Source organism: Castor canadensis, chromosome 7 (genome assembly GCF_047511655.1).
Source record: "Castor canadensis chromosome 7, mCasCan1.hap1v2, whole genome shotgun sequence".
Taxonomy (NCBI): domain Eukaryota; kingdom Metazoa; phylum Chordata; class Mammalia; order Rodentia; family Castoridae; genus Castor; species Castor canadensis.
The window spans coordinates 88,925,155-88,943,188 of NC_133392.1; the positions used below are offsets into that span (position 1 = coordinate 88,925,155).

General features: G+C 36.8%; 1 protein-coding gene across 1 annotated transcript in view; it reads left to right on the forward strand.

Moving 5' to 3' along the window:
- Positions 1–11,645, forward strand: part of Selenof (selenoprotein F) — a 51,864-nt gene extending 40,219 nt beyond the window's left edge. Inside the window, exons 4-5 of the mRNA XM_020153169.2 lie at positions 6,543–6,592; positions 10,781–11,645. Of these exons, the coding sequence (XP_020008758.1) occupies positions 6,543–6,592; positions 10,781–10,912 (182 nt within the window). The 3' untranslated portion in view covers positions 10,913–11,645. The remainder of the gene's footprint in view (positions 1–6,542; positions 6,593–10,780) is intronic.
- The last annotated feature ends 6,389 nt before the right edge of the window (positions 11,646–18,034 follow it).

An 18,034-nucleotide genomic window follows, 5' to 3' on the forward strand; every position in this document is an offset into this window, starting at 1 on the left:
TTAAGCTCTTAACTCACATTAAATCTTAAATCAGTGTAGTACATCGTATGACTCCTTGTAATGTGATCAAAATAGAGCTAGCTGAGTAGATTTTGTCTATTTTCATTTATATTTTCCTTGTGATTTTTAAAATAACACAATTCAAACATTTTTATTTCAAGACACATACTTCCTTATTATCCCCATCCCTACTTACACATTCCACCTTTATACATCAAGGAATGTAAATGTAGGTGTTGAATGTTAGCTGTAAATCTTGAAGAGCCCTTGACTTTCTAAGCAATGTATATATCAAAACATGGTTCTTAAGGGCAGCAAAAGTGACATGCTAAGATTCCCAAGGGAAAAGCTGAATGAAACATTCCATCTTGTAGTCACTTGTGTATATTTATTTGATCATTTTGAAGACAAAAAATTGTCTTCATAATTAACAAATCAATTAATCTCTAATCTGATATCACTGAGCTACTTTGAAAATAGCAGAAAGTAGAAAACAAATCACCTTCATAAGATCTTTTGCAAATTTAACCCTTCTATCAGAATACAGTGGGCTCAGTTTTCTTCTTAGAAGTTGCTCAAAGAATAAAGAGAAATTTTACATACATTCTCACGGAATAAAACTTATTCTATTTTGTAGTTAGTCTGTCAGTTGACTGAATCCTTTTATATCTAAGATCTATTATAGGATCATTAAATGTGTTATTTATGGCTTACACTAAAAAGAATAAAGTTATACAGAGAGTGATGGAAAAATAAAATGAATCATTGCTATATTACATCATTCTTTGATTTTGTTATTGTGTAGCCTACATAGTAGGGTAGGGTTTTCTTTGGCTCTCATTAGACATAGTTTAGATTTCAAAAAATTTAGTTTTCTGCCCAGGATGATACAGAAGATAACTGACAGAAATATTTCATAATTTTTAAATAGATCAGAAGATGAATGCAGAGAGATAAAAATAGCACTTTCGGCCTGAATTATCCAATTAGATAGCCACTAGCTACCTTAGTCACAATTGGCCATTCAAATGCTGAATAACCATTATAAGCAAACTGATGAGATATAGAATATTACCATTAATACTGAAATTCTATTGGACCTTGCTGCTAGATCAACAAGAGTAAACTCAATTTTATAAACAAAGTCTTAGACTATGAAACCTCACTTAACAATATCTTGAATGAATTTTCTGAAAATTAGAAATCAGTGAGTGCACAATACATACAAAGGTCAGAAAGGAAATACATCTTTATCTTATTAGTCATCCAGCAAGCACTTTGTCTGTCACAGCATATTTTCAACAAGAAACTTGGACCATTCTGTTTTCCTAAAAGGATCATGTGACATTCCTTTAATTTTTATTATGATTTGATAAGCTTTATAAATTGGCAGATGGCCAAAAGCAGGTATGTGTATATATGATTGGAAAAAACAATTGGATGATGTAGGTTGTGGGTTTAGCTCAGTGGTAAAGTATATACTTAGCATGCTTGAGATCCTAGGTTTAATCCCCAGCACCAACAAAAAGAAAAAGATGAGGACATGAAAAATTTACTGGATTATTCTAATTTGTGTTTAACACCTAAAAATAAATGTTTACAAATAAGATAGCCATCTTATCTCCAACAAAATAAGCCATAAACAATTTCAAAAGTACAATCTGGTTTTCAAAAGAAAAACTGAACAATAATAAGCTAGAACCTATTAAAAATACATTTGAAATCTAGAATGAATATATCCATGGTAACTTTGTTCCAAATTTAGATATGACACCCAACGAACAGTTCAGCACATTGCCCATTGTGGTTGCATGTACCTTCAAAGCAAGGAAAGTTAATAGTTGTAATTTAGTGTACCTGTTCTTTTTTGTCAGGTTGAGTAGTGGCTAAAGCAGTAGAATGCCTGCCTAGCAAGTGGTCCCAAGTTTAAACCCCAGTACCACCAAAAAAAAAACAAAAAAAGTAAAAACTTCTTGCTGGATGCCAGTGGTCTACCCTTTGCTGAGATCTTCAAAGGATCTCAAGTCCAGGCCAGCCCAGACAAATAGCTCACAAGACCCCCATCTCCAAAACAACCAAAGCAAAATGTACTGGAGGTATGGCTCAAGTGGTAGAGTGCCTGCTTTGCAAGTGTGAAGCCCTGAGTTCAAAACACATTTCTGCCAAAATAAATAAAAATAAATTATTTTTTATGGTTTGTCATGTCTTATTATGCTTTTTTGAGACAGGGTCTCATTCTATAGCCCAAACTGGCCTCAAACTCAGGATCGTCCTGCATGTGCCTCCTGCTTTTAAATTCTTGTTAAAGTTTCCCGTAGATTTTTTTCACTTTACCTTTTCTTATTTTGTAAAATTATTCATAAATCATTTAAAAAATATAAATGGCATCCAGTTAACCCAGATGGTAAGTGGAGATGACTGTTTTTTCTTATTCTCTTAAAGTTAAAATGCTCCAACTCTTCTCTTCTAGAATCTTTTAAAAGAAAATGCATCTCAAAAGGTGCATAGTGCCTCGTTTGTTTTTCTGGACTTCATTTGCATATTTCACGATTTCTGCAGCTCTAGAACTCATGAAATTTGGTTATATTATAATGTATGGTCATTAACAGGATAACAACAGATAACAATGTTGCATATTCAAATCCCACTTTTTTAAAAATTGTTTTAAAATTCATGATTTTCTTATAATTCTCAACACAAGAGAATTTTCCTTCATTCATAATTGTGTCCTGCTATATATTTATATTGAAAAATTTAATAATTTGCTACATCCAAAACTGAAAAGGAGCCAGGCACCAGTGGCTCATACCTGTAATCCTAGCTTCTCAGGAGGATCGTGGTTTGAAGCCAGCCCAGGCAAATAGTTGGCAAGACCCTACCTTGAAAAAAGGTATCACAAAAAAGGGCCGGTAGAGTAGTTCAGGGTATAGACCCTGAGTTCAAACCCCAGTAAGGCATTTTAAATTTGAGTAACTTTTAAATTTTCAGTTCTCTAGTTCTATTTGTATTGCCTATTTCCTTTGTTACTCCAACATAGTAAAATCTCCCAAAATCTCCGTTCTCTGAACTCATAGTACTTTCTGTTTATTGGTAAATTAACAGCATTTGGGCTGGGGGTATAGTTCAGTGGTAGAGAGCTTGCGTATAATACAAGCCTGAGGACCTGCTAGATTTGATTCCCACCAGCACACATACACACATACGGATTAACATTTAGGCTTCTGGGCTTTTTCATTTGAAATGAAACTGTTTATGGCTCAGTATTTATCCACCTTTAACACATTTAAATTATTTCCAAATTTCCAGATTTTGTTATCAGGACCTTTTAGTAATGTTTCAGTTGTTTTTCTCAGCATGGTCAGTCCTAGGAGTAGACTTGAAGGTTTAAAGACTTTGGGTTCATTTTGCTAAATACCCTTCAGGAAGGATGTTTATATTTCCTCCCACAGCTCTCCCCAGTAAGTCACTCCCTGCTCCCTTTTAGTAAAATCTTTGTCATTCTGAATTTGTCTTTTTACATTATCATTAGTATGGGTAAACATTTATTTCAAGTATTTGTTGACCAGTTTTATATCCATATGTTGCATGTACCCATCCTCAGTGTTTTTTTCCTCATTTCTAAGAGTTCTCGTACATATGTTAGAGATGACTTGTACCAAGTTGTCATTTTGTTTTACTCTTTAATTTTGTTTATGATGGTGTTTTTCTGCTCTGAAGTTTTTATTTTTATTGTAAACATTTGTATAAAACATTTCCTTTAGGACCATGCTTAGGAGAAAAAATTTATATCTCTGTTGTCTGGCACATAAGATATTCAATCAATAATTTTGTGTTAATTTAAATTTTTACCCTATATGGAGGGTTTTTTGTTTGTTTGTTTCTTGGGGTTTTTTTGTTTGTTTTGTTGTTGTTTTTACTTTGGGGTAGTAATATGGTTTGAACTCAGGAATCTCAATTGCTAGGCAGGCACTCAACCACTTGAACACCACCACCAGTGTTGGAATGTATTTAAATATAAAATACAACATAAGACTATGCTTTGTAATATAAATATTATTTTACTTATGTTACAGTTTAGCAGTTTTCTCAAAAGAATTTATTGAATAATTCAAATACTTACACACACACACCCCCAACCATCTCTCTCTCTCCCTTCACCCCTTTCTTTGAATAGCATTACCATATTAAAAAATTCTTTTTATTTTTTAATTCATATTGTCATCTCAGACACCATTAGGCATCTTGATGACAAGGTATTAATGAGATTTGGTATAATGAGATTTGGTGCCAGAAACTATGGTAAGCACTTAATTAACATTACATGTGTGTCCCCTGAACAGCTCTTATAAACCAGGCATTTTTAATTTCCATTTTACTAATGATGCAACAACAGATTGGAGGTTTAATAAAAGACATGTCCTGAGGGGTTAAAGATACAGCACAGTAGTACAGTGTTTGCCTAGCATGCAGAAGGCCCTGGGTTCAATATCCAGCACCTCAACAAGCAAGCCAACAAAAATAACAAAAAAGAGGGGCTGGCAGAGTGGCTCAAGTTGTAGAGCTCCTGCCTACCAACTGCGAGGCCCTGAGTTTAAACCCCAGTACCACCAAAAAAAGAAAACCATAAAAATAACTTGCTCTCTAAGTCCCAGAGGACTGGAACCTAAATCTGCCTAACTCTAAACAAACTATGCTGTCCTGCCTCTCCAATCTAGTAGAACCTCATATCTGGGAACTCCTTACTGCACTTTTACTGCCTGGAGGATGCTTGTGCACTGGGGTGGGGACCAGAGGCCTGACCTATCTACCAGCTTTGCCACTACTTACTTACTTACTTGTAGAATCTCAGTTTGTTCAACTGTAAAACAGACAGATTCAACACCAGTGATTTTCAAACTGTGTTCAGTAGAACATAGGGAGTGCCTTGGAGTCTGCCACACAGCAAAAAGGCACCAAAAAGTGCTCCCTCTGCATCCATCCTAACACATCATCTCCATTGCTTTCTGTTGGGCTTCTTAAGTCTAATATGTAAAGAATAAGTGTGTCTGAAAAAAAAAGATTAGCCAGGTGCAAGTGGGTCTCAGCTGTAATCCTAGCTACTTGGGAGGCAGAGATCAGGAAGATTGCAGTTTAAGCCAGTCCAGGCAAAAAGGGAGAACCCATTTCAAAAATATTCAATATAAGAAAGGACTAGACTGGCAGAATGGCTCTTGCGCCTAGTAAGCATGAGACACTGAGTTTAAATCCTGGTACTGCCAAAAAAAGATAAAAGAAAGTTTGTTTGTTTGTATATTTGTTTTTTTAGCTATGGAATTACAGACCTCCAAGATCTCTGCCAATATTTTTTTAAATTTTGTTCATATGTGCATACAGTGTTTGGGTTATTTCTTGCCCCCGTCCCCTCCCTTAACCCCTCCCCACCCTCTTCCTCTCCTCCCCACCCCCTCGCTATCAGACAGAAACTATTTTGCCCTTATCTCTAATTTTGTTGAAGAGACAATATAAGCAATAATAGGAAGGGCCAAGGGTTTTTGCTAGTTGAGATAAGGATAGCTATACAGGGAGTTGACTCGCATTGCTTTCCTGTACATGTATGTTACCTTCTAAGTTAATTCTTCTGGAACTAACCTTTTCTCTAGTTCCTGGTCCCCTTCTCCTATTGACTTCAGTTGTTTTAATATATCTGCTTTAGTTTCTCTTCATTGAGAGCAACAAATGCTATCTAGTTTTTTGGGTGTCTTACCTATCCTCATACCTCCCTTGTGTGCTCTCGCTTTATCATGTGATCAAAGTCCAATCCCCTTGTTGTGTTTGCCCTTGATCTAATGTCCACATATGAGGGAGAACATAGGATTTTTGGTCTTTTGGGCCAGTTTAACCTCACTCAGAATGATGTTCTCCAGTTCCATCCATTTACCTGTGAATGATAACATTTCATTCTTCTTCATGGCTGTATAAAATTCCATTGTGTATAAATACCACATTTTCTTAATCCATTCGTCAGTGGTGGGGCATCTTGGCTGTTTCCATAACTTGGCTATTGTGAATAGTGCCGCAATAAACATGGGTGTGCAGGTGCCTCTGGAGTAACCTGTGTCACAGTCTTTTAGGTATATCCCCAAGAGTGGTATCGCTGGATCATATGGTATCTGTCTCTGATTTTCCTAATCCTTTTAACTGTTCTGTTATCAGTATCACATATGACACTAATAAACAAATTCTCTCCTTGTATTTCACTGCTTTAAGCTGCTCTGGCTGTTCTCATACATTTACTCTTACAGCTGAACTTTACTATCATTTTGTTGTGCCCTAAAACTCTTGTTGGAATTTGGGTTTTTGATTAACTTGAAGCAATTAATGTCTTAAAATATTTAGTCTTCCCATCAAAAATATTGTAAGTCTCTCCATATATTTGTCTGTTTAGATTTCTTTAATAGTTTTTCATGTACGATAGTGTCTGGTTTATTTTCACTTTTTATATTGATCTTTGTAGCTAACTTGGATGTGGACGTGAACCATTTGAATCTTTTTTTCCTTTTAAGCTTTCGTCAGAAGTGATAAACCCAAACTGTTCAGAGGACTACAAATCAAGGTAAGGTGCTAGTAATGAAATCTCTTTTTTTCCAGTATTTTTTTTTAACTAAAACAAATACTATTTTCCATGCCTCAGTAACTCCTTTTTATTACTGAACAATGTTCTGTTGTACCACAGATTGTTTGTTGTTGTTGTTGTTCACTTGTGGGAAGGACATATCCTTTGCAGTTTTTGGCTGTTAACCACTATAAACATTTTTATATACTTTGTGTGTACATATACATTTTCAACATAGAAATACCTAGGAGCCTGACTGCTAGATTGTGCAGTTACGATTGTTTAACTTTGTAAGGAATTGCAGAGCTGTTTTACAATTTGGTTGCATGATGCTGCACTTAACACTAGTATTGAACAAGAAGGAGTTCCTGTTATGCTATTTCATCACCAACACTGGGAATTGTAACTGTTAGGGTTTTAGCCATGTATAGTGGTATCTCATTGTTGCTTTATTTGCTTGTTAGCCATTTATATATCTTACATGGAGCATTGTCCCTTGCCCATTTTTAATGGGTTGTTTCTTTTGGTGTTGAATTGTAGAAGTTCTGTATATTTTTTGGATTTTTAACCCCTTATCACATGATTTGCAAATGTTTTCTTCTCTCATCCCTTCCATAGGTTGTCTTTTACAGTCTGGTTCATTGGGGTTATTTTATTTTGTTTTGGTGGTACTGGGGTTTGAACTCAGGCCCTCATACTTGCTAGACAAGTGCTCTACTGCTTGAGGTACTCTGCCAGCCCCATACCCAACTCTGCCTGTAGGTGTCCAGTTGTGAAAAGACTATCCTTTCACCTATTACATTACCTTTTCTCACCTATCAAAGATCAGTTGACTGTAAGTCTTGAAGTCAAGTAGTATAAGTCCTCTAACTTTGTTTTTGTATATTGTATTAGGTGTTCTGGACCAAAATAACTTGATGGAATTTTGATTGGGATTGCATTTAATTTATAGATCAAATTGAGAAAAACTGACCTGTTAATCATACTGAGTCTTTCTAGCTACGAACGTGAGATGTCTTTCCTTTATATTTAGGTCTTATTTGATTTATTTTTCACTTAGAGTTTTGTCATTTTCCTCATATAGTTCTTACATATATTTTGTTACATTTATACCTAAGAATTTCTCTAGGACTTTTTTTCTCCCCTTCCTGATTTTGGTGCTGTGCTAGTCATCTTTCTGTTACTATAACAAATGCCTGAGATAAATCAACATGGAAGATTTATTTTGGCTCAGTGTTTTGGAGGTTTCAGTTCATGGTCAGTTGAGTGACCCCATTGCTTTACGCCTATAGCAACACATCATAGCAAGAGCATATGGCGAAGCAAAGCTGTTCAACTCATGACTCGGATTGAGTAAGAGACCAGAGTCCCACATTCTTCTTTAAAGGCACACACCCAATGAGTGGAAGACCTCTCACTAGGCTCTACCTTTTAAGGTTCCACCATCTCAGTGGTGCCAACCTGGGGAGTAAGGGTTTGGCACATGGACCTTTGGGGAATATTAGATCCAAAATGTAACAGGTGCTGGTTAAATGGTGTTGTCTTTTTCATTTCAAATCCTACCTGTCCATTACTATTATGTAGGAAGACAGGTGATTTTTTCATATTAACCTTGTATCCTGAAACCTCTCTATAATCCCTAACTAAGCTCCATGTGGGGTTTTTTGTTGTTGATTCTTTGGGGTGTTCCTTAGAGACAACGGTGCCATCTGTGAACAAAGAAAGTTGTATTTCTTCCTTTTCCACCTGTATAATTTGTTTCCTTTTCTTGATTTAGTGCATTTAGTAGGACTTCCAATACAGTGTTCGATCTGAGTAGTGAGGAGGGACATCCTTGCCTTGTTCTCATTCTGAGGGAGAAAGCATCTGATTTTTCACTGTTATGTATGGTTTTTAGTTGTAGGGTTCTTGTTTGTTTGTTTACTGCTCTAAGGATTAAACCCAGGGACTCTGGCATGCTAGACAAGTGCTGTGCCACTGATTTCACCTCACCCTACCCCCAGCCTGGCTTCAGGTTGTGATCCTCCTTCCCTAGCTAGGATTACAGTCATGCATCATACCCAGCTTATTTGTTGAGATGGGTTCTCACTAACTTTTTGCCTGGGCTGACTTCAAACCCAATGTCCCAAGTAGCTGGGATTACAGGCATGAGTCTAGCTTTTTATGTATTCTTTATCAAGTTGAGCAAGTCCCCTTCCTACTATGCTGAATGTGTATCATGAATGGGTAATGGATTTTTTTTTATTGTTGTTCAATGCTTTTTGTGCACAAATTAATGTGATTATATGGTTTTCTTTATTTAACCTGTTATAGTATTGGATTATAGTAATTAATTTTTAAATGATACACCAGACTTGCATACCAGTAACAAATCCCAATGAGTCACACACAGATGTATGGTTCCAAGGAGACCGCCATTGAGGGAAAAACTGCATCTGTTTAGGGTTCAGTACTGTACTACAGATGCTTGATTCATTTTTCCCATAATGCCTTCCAACTTCCATTAAAGACCTGCTGCCTTTCAACAAATCTAAAATTTTCACTTTATCACTTAATTAATTGTTTTTTTTGTTTTTTTGGGTTTTTTTGGTGGTGGTACTGGGGTTTGAACTCAGGGCCTCATGCTTGCTAGGCAGGTGCTCTACCACTTGAGCCTCTTCCCCAGGCTAAGCACATTCACTTTCACCTTGCCTTTTGGGCACCACTTACTTTTTGGGAGGCAGATTTTCACAACATGAAGGACAGGGAAATTTTGAGCAGGTCACACAATGATCTGAACATAACTAAGGATAGCACAGGACTGAGAACTTCTCCACATCAACTGAGCTGCCTAATGGGCATATGGGAATTTAAATTTTTTGTTGACATTTCTTTTGATTTATTTTTTTTAAGCCTCATTTGGTCAAAACTGCATGTAATAAACCTGCAAATAAAATAGGCTTGTTGTAATTCCTTTTACATATTGTTAGATTTGATTTGCTAATATTTTGTAACTGCTTTAACATTTTTGGATTAAAATAAGTTTTTTAGTAATCAAAACTTAGAAATAGTTTATGTAATAACTTGCTCAGAAATGCTGAAAGAATATTATTGCTATTGTTATAACTGATTCATTAGCTCAGAGGTCCCATATTTCTTAATTCCACAAATGGTTGGGAATAAACTGGCATGATGGGACATGCTTGTAACCAGCTACTTGGAAGGCTGAGGAAATAGGATTGCAAGTTCAAGGCCAGCCTGGCAATTTTGTGAGACCCTGTCTCAAAGCAAAAGTTTTTAAAAGACGGGATGTAGCTCAGTGGTAGAGGGCTTGCCTCATATGTGTGAGTTCTTGGGTTCAATCCCCCAGTGCTACACAAAAAAAGAAAGAAAAAAGATTGGGAATACACTAAATATTAATAATTAATTGTACCAGAATTTGTCTCCAGGACCAGTGGAGCTTTGCATTCCCACCCAAAAAAAAACAAACTTGTCTCAATCTCTAAAAGTGTATTAACCTCAGAAGTCCTAAAAACAAAACAAAAAAAAAGCACAATTTTTGAAAGAGGTTCTAAGAGCTCCCTTACTCATCTGCTATATTTTTAGTTTATATGGCTGTACGTAGTTGAAAACCAAAGATTTGATCTCCTAACACACAAGTTAATTTTAATTCTCATATTTTCTCAGAATTTCTCAGAATTCTCCATATATTTGGCCCAACTAATGAATGTGAAGTTTTGTGAACACCACCTAGTTCTAAACTGATTACAGCAAAATCATTAGATTTCTTAAGCCAAGGAAAATTTATGATCCACAGTGTGATTCTGTAATTGATGCATAGCTTATTTCGAAACATGGCTCTTGTGTCATCATCCTGTCTAAATGTTTTGAATTTGTCTGCCTCCACCATTAGATTTTTAAGCTCATTAGAGTTTGAAAGAATCATGTATTCAGTAATTATTTTTTACATTCATAATTCTTAAATCACGTCTTGATATCAATATATTTTTCTCTTTGAAAGTAAAATGTAATTTTGTTTCAGTTCTCACTCAGGAAATTATATTTAACTTAAAGACTTCCTTTCAGATCTTTTGATTATGATGTTATAGCTAAAAGGTTTTTTTTATCACTATAATATTTAATTAAGCTGTTTTGGTCATGGTGGAGACTGAGAAGCTCATAACATAACGATGTCCCTCTTTTTTGTAGTATGTTCGTGGTTCAGACCCTGTGCTAAAGCTTTTGGACGACAACGGGAACATTGCTGAAGAACTGAGCATCCTCAAGTGGAACACAGATAGTGTGGAAGAATTTCTGAGTGAAAAATTGGAACGCATATAAATCTTGCTTCAATTTTGTCCTTCTGTTCTTTATCAAATGAAATATTATAGCACCTGGAAAGTACTTTAGTTCTGCTTGCTTCTGTTGATGAGCTTTTACTGTGAAGCATTAAGCATCTAATTAGAAGTTGAGGAGGCACACAGCCCGTAATATGTAAGGAGTTGGCAAGTTTAACTAAACCCATTTCTTATAAATTTTTATCCTTCTGCATTTGTTGATGCTACTAATGAAATGCTTTGAAACAGGCTTGTGGTTAGTTATGCAAATGATAGTTTGTAATAATTGGCCCAGTTTTATGAACAACAGATTTTTAAATTAGAGGGGTTAATAAGGGAGATAATATTCCTTCAGTGCAGTGTGCTCTTTCTAAAGTAATGAAAGAAAACCACAAAGCGAGTAAGATGTACCAGGCCTCAACAGATTACCTGTGCCTCAAAGCTCTCATTTTGTATTCCCCAGCTTTCTGTTTAGTCAAAATATTTATAGTTTATAACGAATGCACTGCATAAAAACTTTGTAGCTTCATTGTTAGGAAACAAATTTGAGATCTTCAGTAAGAATGAAATATTCACAAAGGTTTGCATTAATGAAGGCTACACAGAAAACCTTTCTTAAGGATTTGTGTAGATCTAATGTTTGGCAAATTTTTGAGCTTTATATTCTTACAGAAAAGTCTCATTTAAAAATGATCTCTTGTAAGACCAAATTATAAATAAAAAATTTCAAAACTCTGTATGAGTTTGAAATCGTGGTTTATCCTTTCATGTGTAAAAATGTTAAGTTTCTCAATGCATTCTTATTTTTCATATAAGCTTCATTTTTTTAGCCAAAATGTGAAAATGGCTATATTGTTTAAAACCTATCGTAACTTCTTATTGCTGGCAACAGAGTCAGTATTAGTCTTTACTAGCAGTTTGTGTCATGTTCATTTAAAATGCAGTCTATTTTTAAAGAGAGTAAAAAGAATGGATATAATCCTGCATTGTTTGACTATTCAAAGTAGTGTAAAATCCTGGCAAGCAGACAGTGGTCTAATTTGATCATCGATAGCAATGGACTGATCCTTAATAGTTACTGCTGTTTCAGAACAAGAGAGAGATTAAACCTGTTGTGGTCAGTGGGGAGAAAAAAATAAAGAAGAGTTCTATCACATGCAGAAGAATAGTGGTATTGAAGGATGAAACTTCAAAACTTCTCAGATTGGCATAGAAATTGTCTTGGTTTGTAGGCAAGAAGAGCCAGCTAAATGAGTATCTGACATGGGGGTGGTGACCTTAACAGTCTATTGTGTTTAAGTTATTATGCAAGATCAAAGCAGCTGAAGAACACAGCATCGTAGAGCTTCAAGTTTTCAAGTTACGAATAATAGGGTACTACCAAGCCAAGCCCTACTTTTTTAATTGGGAGGTTCAAGTTAATTAGCCAATTCAGAGTGGTTTTTTGGCAATTGAAATCAAAGAACAGCTTTTTGAAGAAACAAAACTGCTGATTACCAAGAAAAGGGTATAAATACCGATCTAAAAAGCACTGTCTTAGCCAAATTCTGACATTTGATTAAGCTTATGCAAGTTCACAAACATGGATATATAGTAGTCATTTGATACTTGTGACTTTGTTCCCGCATCAAAATTGTATTCCTTATAACTTAAAATAGTTAATTTACCTCTAAATTTTCAAATTTAGCAAAGGCCTCTAATGAGGACTATAAGCAAGAGCTTGCCAGGTACCAGTGGCTCACATCTGTAATCCCAGCTACTTAGGAGGCTGAGATCAGGAGGATCCAGTTTCAAAGCCAAGCTGGGCAAATAGTTTGTGAGACCCCCCTATCTCCAAAATAACCAGAGCAAAATGGACTGGAGGTGTGGCTCAAGTTATAGAACTCTGCTTTGCAAGCACAAAGCCCGGAGTTCAAACCCCAGTCCCACCAAAAAAGAAACTGGTGTATTCTATTTTAAAAGGATTTCTAAAATTAATAAAATACAGAAAATGCCTTTGAAAGCAGATAATGCAAAATTGTAGAAACTAAAGGTTAGGGCTGAAACTCAGTGCTAGGGCACTTACCTGGTATGTGTGAGGGAGGCCCTGGTTTAGAGCCCCAGCACCACAAAAAAAAAAAAACCAAATTATGGACAGTAAAATTGGGAGTAACTAGTGAAATGTTTACAAATACATAGGAAATAGTACGGATTTGATATATCTGCATAGCTAGGTAAGTATTTCTTGAAAATTAAAATATCATTTTTGGTATTTTAACCTATTTTTACATTTTTGTTTGTGAGTTTACTTTAAAATGGTCCCAAAGAGCTGGGTGCTGGCGGCTAACACCTATAATTTTAACTACTTGTGAGGCTGAGATTAAGCAGATCAAAGTTCAAGCCCAGCACAGACAAATAGTTCACTAGACCCTCTCAAAAATGCCCAATACAAAAAAGGGTTCGTGGAGGCTCAAGAGGTAGAGCTCTTTCCTAGCATATGCGATGCCCTGGGTTTGATCCCAACGCCAAAAGAGACAAAAAAAAAAAAAAAACCAAACACATGGAACAAGGTTATGTGTTGATAGGTTGGGGCAGTGTGACCAGAGATGCCCAGGTGCATATGTTCAGAGTGGTGCAACTGTTGCCACAACCAAAATTAGAACATTTCATCACTTCAAAAAGAAATCCTGTACCCATTAGTGGCCACTCCCCACACCGAGTCCACCAGTCATGTGGCTAGCATCTTTCACTTAGTATGTCTTCAAGTATCATCCACTGTCATCCACAATACAGTGTATTTCATCTCTTTATGATTGCGTAGTACCCATTGGATCAATAGACCACCCATTACTTGGTAGACATTTGGGTTTTCGTTTATGGTTGTTTTGAGTAATGTAGTTATATGCCGTCATGTATAAGTTTTTGGGTGTAATTGTTTTCTCTTGAACATAAATGGAAGTGGAATTGCTGAGTTATGTACTATGTTTGACATTTTTTTTCTTTTTGGCAGTGCACATAAAAGCTACATCTCCAGCCCCTCTTATGTTTAACTTTTTGAGGAAGTGTCAGGTTTTTCTAAAGTGCCTATAGTCATTTTGCATTCCCAAGGGCACATCCTAGAGTCTCTTGATGTGTTGAAAAGAACACTCATGATTTTAGTCATATCCTCAGGAGCTATTTAGGTGCATTAAGCACTTTGCCCTCCACTAAAGTCTTCAGATTGGTATTCTTTAAATCTTTGATATTTATAGCTTTCTCAATTTTACTTGCTCCTCTGCTGTCATTTTATTCATTTGTCTCTCCCCCAGCTTTAGTCATTGAAGAAAAAAAAAAGTCTTCACATCTGGCTGAGGTCAACTTCTAGACAGGGGGCAGCCTTTAAACAGCTCAAAAGCATAAGCATACAATTAACAGTTATGGTTTAAAAAAAACAACAGTTGGGCACTGGTAGCTCGTGCCTATAATCCTAGCTACCCTGGAGGCAGAGATCAGACCGAGGTTCCAGACCAGCCTGGGCAAAAAGCGAGACTCCATCAAAAATACCCAACATAAAAAAGTACTGGCAGAGTGGCTCAAATAGTAGAGTGCCTGCCTAGTAAGAATGAGGCGTGAGTTCAAACCCCAACACAGCCAAAAGTAAATATTAAAAATTTGCTAGGAGGAAAATTACAAAGAAGACACAAAAAGTTTAGAGATCTTTGAGAATGTGACCTTTAAATTGAGGTCTAAAAAAAATCAACCAAAGTTCTCAGGAAGAGAGTAAGTTAAAACACCTTCTAGTGAAGGAAGAGGATTTGCAACCACTCTGATCTCATCTAGGAGAAAATCTAGCATTGTCACACACCTAGAAGAAGGTCAACATGTCTGGAGCCCAATAAGCCAGGCAAAAGAGTAGTAGGAAATAAGCCTGGGAAGGTAGGCAAAGAAGGATACATTTTTTACCATCAAGAATTTTGCTGGGGGAGGAGGAGATAAAGGAGAATGATGGAGGCGGTAAATTTAAAAAGTGTTTTTTGTAAGCACTTTTGTAAATGTCACAATGTACCCCCAGTACAATAACATGATAAATAAAAAATAAAAAGAATTTTGCTGTATTCTAAAGTACTTTTAGAACAAAACCAGAAAAGAAAAACCCCTAAACAAAGGAATGACAAAATCCGGTAAGATCAACTGACAATCCTGGGCAATCAGCAAACAGTTATGCCTGTGGAAACAATTAAATGCTTTATCTAATGCAGTCAGTGATAATCAGTAACCTCTTTAAGAGCTCAACCTATACAATTTGCTTTTTGTATATTTTTTATTTTTGTGGTACTGGGGCTTGAACATAGGGACTCATGCTTGCTAGGCAGGCACTTCCACTTGAGCCACTCTGCCAGCCCCACACAATTTGCTTTTTTATAAAAACTACTCATCAACTTGCTTTGGACAAAAAAGACCCCCAAAAAAGGCCAAGTTTCTATTGCTGCATTTCCACCCCAAAACTTAATGGTTTAAAACAATGGCTATTTCTTTTATTCACAGATCTGTAGTGTTGGGCAGGGATCCTCAAGAACAGTTCGCCTCTGGTTTACAAGTCATCAACAGAGCAGCTCAACTCGGGCTAGAGGATCCACTTCCAAAATGGATACCTTACACAGTTGATGAGCTGACAGTTACTTTCCATTGGGCAGCTTGGGCTTCCTCACAGCATGGTGGTGACTGGGGTTCCAAAAATAAGCATCCTACAAATAGGAACTGCCAATTCCTTAAGGCCTGGGCCCAGACTGACAGAAACTTCTGCCATCTTCTACGTGTCAAGAACTCAAAATCTACATTCAAGAAAAGGGGCATAGGCTCAGTAGAGGGGTGTTGTGTTAACTTTGAGTCTGTGACAAAATAACCCGAGATAACATGAAGGATGAAAGATTATTCTTCTCACAGTTTCAGATACAGCATTCCATGGTCGCCTGACTTGATGATTTGGGGCCGATGATGAGGCAGTACATCATGGCGATTAGCATATGACTCACCTCATGGTGGCCAGGAAGCAAAAGAAGGAAAAATAGGTGACAGGAAAGGGCTGGGATTCCAATATGTCCTTCCACAGCACACCTCCACTGACCTAAGTTCCTTCTACCAGGCCCCACCTTCTAAAGCTTCCCCCACCTCCCAATAGTGCTGCAGGCTAGGGGCCAAGACTTCATTCAAGATTCAAACTACTGCAGGTATCAAAAGGCATGATTTAAAACTTCCACATTTCTTTTGCCTTAAACAGTTTTTTCCGTCTGCGATAATCGTAACTTTTCAGACTGAAAAATTGAGTTTTTAGGTGTACCTCCAGATGTAATAGTTAGGCACTCTAGTGATTTAACTGGGTACAAGAACTTAACCTCCCTGGTGTTTGTTTTTTGTTTTGCAGTACTGAGGTTTGAATTCAGGGCCTACATCTTGAGCCACTCCACCAGCCCTTTTTTGTGTTGGGTGTTGAGATAGGGTCTCAACAGACTATTTGCCCAGGTTGGCTTTGAGCCACAATCCTCCTGATCGCTGCCACCTCAGCATGAAGGATTACAGGTGTGAGTCACTGGCACCTGGCTCCTCCCTGATTTCTAATTTGAACACAGCAACTAAATCAGCTTTGTACTGCTAAGGTAATTTTTAATGCATTAGCAAGACCCTCTCAACCTTAACTTGGAGGTGGTAGACACCTTCCCACTTTCCCTGCACAAGTCAGTAGTTCTTATGTCCATTCACTTTATCTGTAATTGGTGGAAACAAACATTATATTCATGGTGCAGATTTGCTTTAAATAATTTAACATTCCCAAACGTGATCAGGCTATAGTACCCAAGTGTTTGGTCAAATACTAGATGTTGCTGTGAGGGTATTTTTTAGATGTGGAGAGCATTTATCATCAGATTTTAAGTACAGCAAATTTCCTCCATAATGTAGTTAGGCCTCATCCAGTCAGTCGATGAGTTTAAGAACAAAGACAGGTTTCCCTAATTAGAAGGAATTCTGCCTTGAACCTGCCACTTAGAAACCCTGCCTGAGTTTCCACCCTTCTGGCCGATTCAGATTTCAGACTTCCCAAGTCCCACAGTTGCATGAGCCAATTCCTTAAGACAGAAAAATTAAATCCTTAGAATTTATATGGCTAGACAGATTCTGTTGGTTCTGTTTCTCCAGCGAACACTGATGAGGTCACCTCTTGCAATATTCTGTGCATAAATGACTAATCTTCACTTACAAAGATTGCAAGAAAAAGATGAACATAAGCCTAGACTATTTTATGTTCAGTATACGACTTGTGTTCCAAGATTTGTCAGTCTGGTATTGAACAGACTTGACAGCTCCTTCTCAAGAGCCACCTTTACTAAAGAGGCTGTGTTTTTCTCATTAGCAGTAACACATGGGGTTGTGTTTATGTTTGGCGTACATAGAATATACCATCAAAGCTGATTAAATGAGCCACTTAACACTGTTTACAAGGAAAGACTTCTCAGATGTTTGTTTTAAAAGTCCTTTTGAGTGTAAACAATGGTGATAGGTTCTTAAGTTTCAGAAAGTCAGAACAATAGTGCAGAAAATATATTTTATAATTGATTTACAAACCAAAGTGAAAAAGTTACTGGGTAATAAACTAGCTCTGGAAGAAACACCTCTTGTCAAATTAATATAATCTTTTTCAACAGAGTTATTGGTCTGTTAGAACAGAAGGCAGTGATGAATGTAATCTGTCCTCAGTGTAGCTGGGTGTTTTATCCTGTCTGACATTACATAGATGTTTGCAAACTAGAAAAAAAATAGATCTAACACCTCAGTTCTTAAGTGGATGCACTTGAGAATACTGAAGGATTTGTTCTGAATAACTTTCAATAGATCACTATCAGTATAGAACAAAGCAAGTGACATCTTCAGGTTTCCACAATAATATAGTGTTTGCTAGAATCATGGTACCTGGCAGCAAGTAGCTCAGAGTGGGAGAAGAAGGTAGCTACAACTGAGATTGCCTTACTGCCTGTTAAGTTTTTCCATTGGTGCTTGACTTTTATTGTTTGCTCTCCCTGTGACTTCAGCACGAAGCTATAAATTGGCTCCTTTCTCTTCTACTTCTTGGTACCAGTCATCTCCACAGGTAGTCCCTCTGTCCTCTGTTTTTACC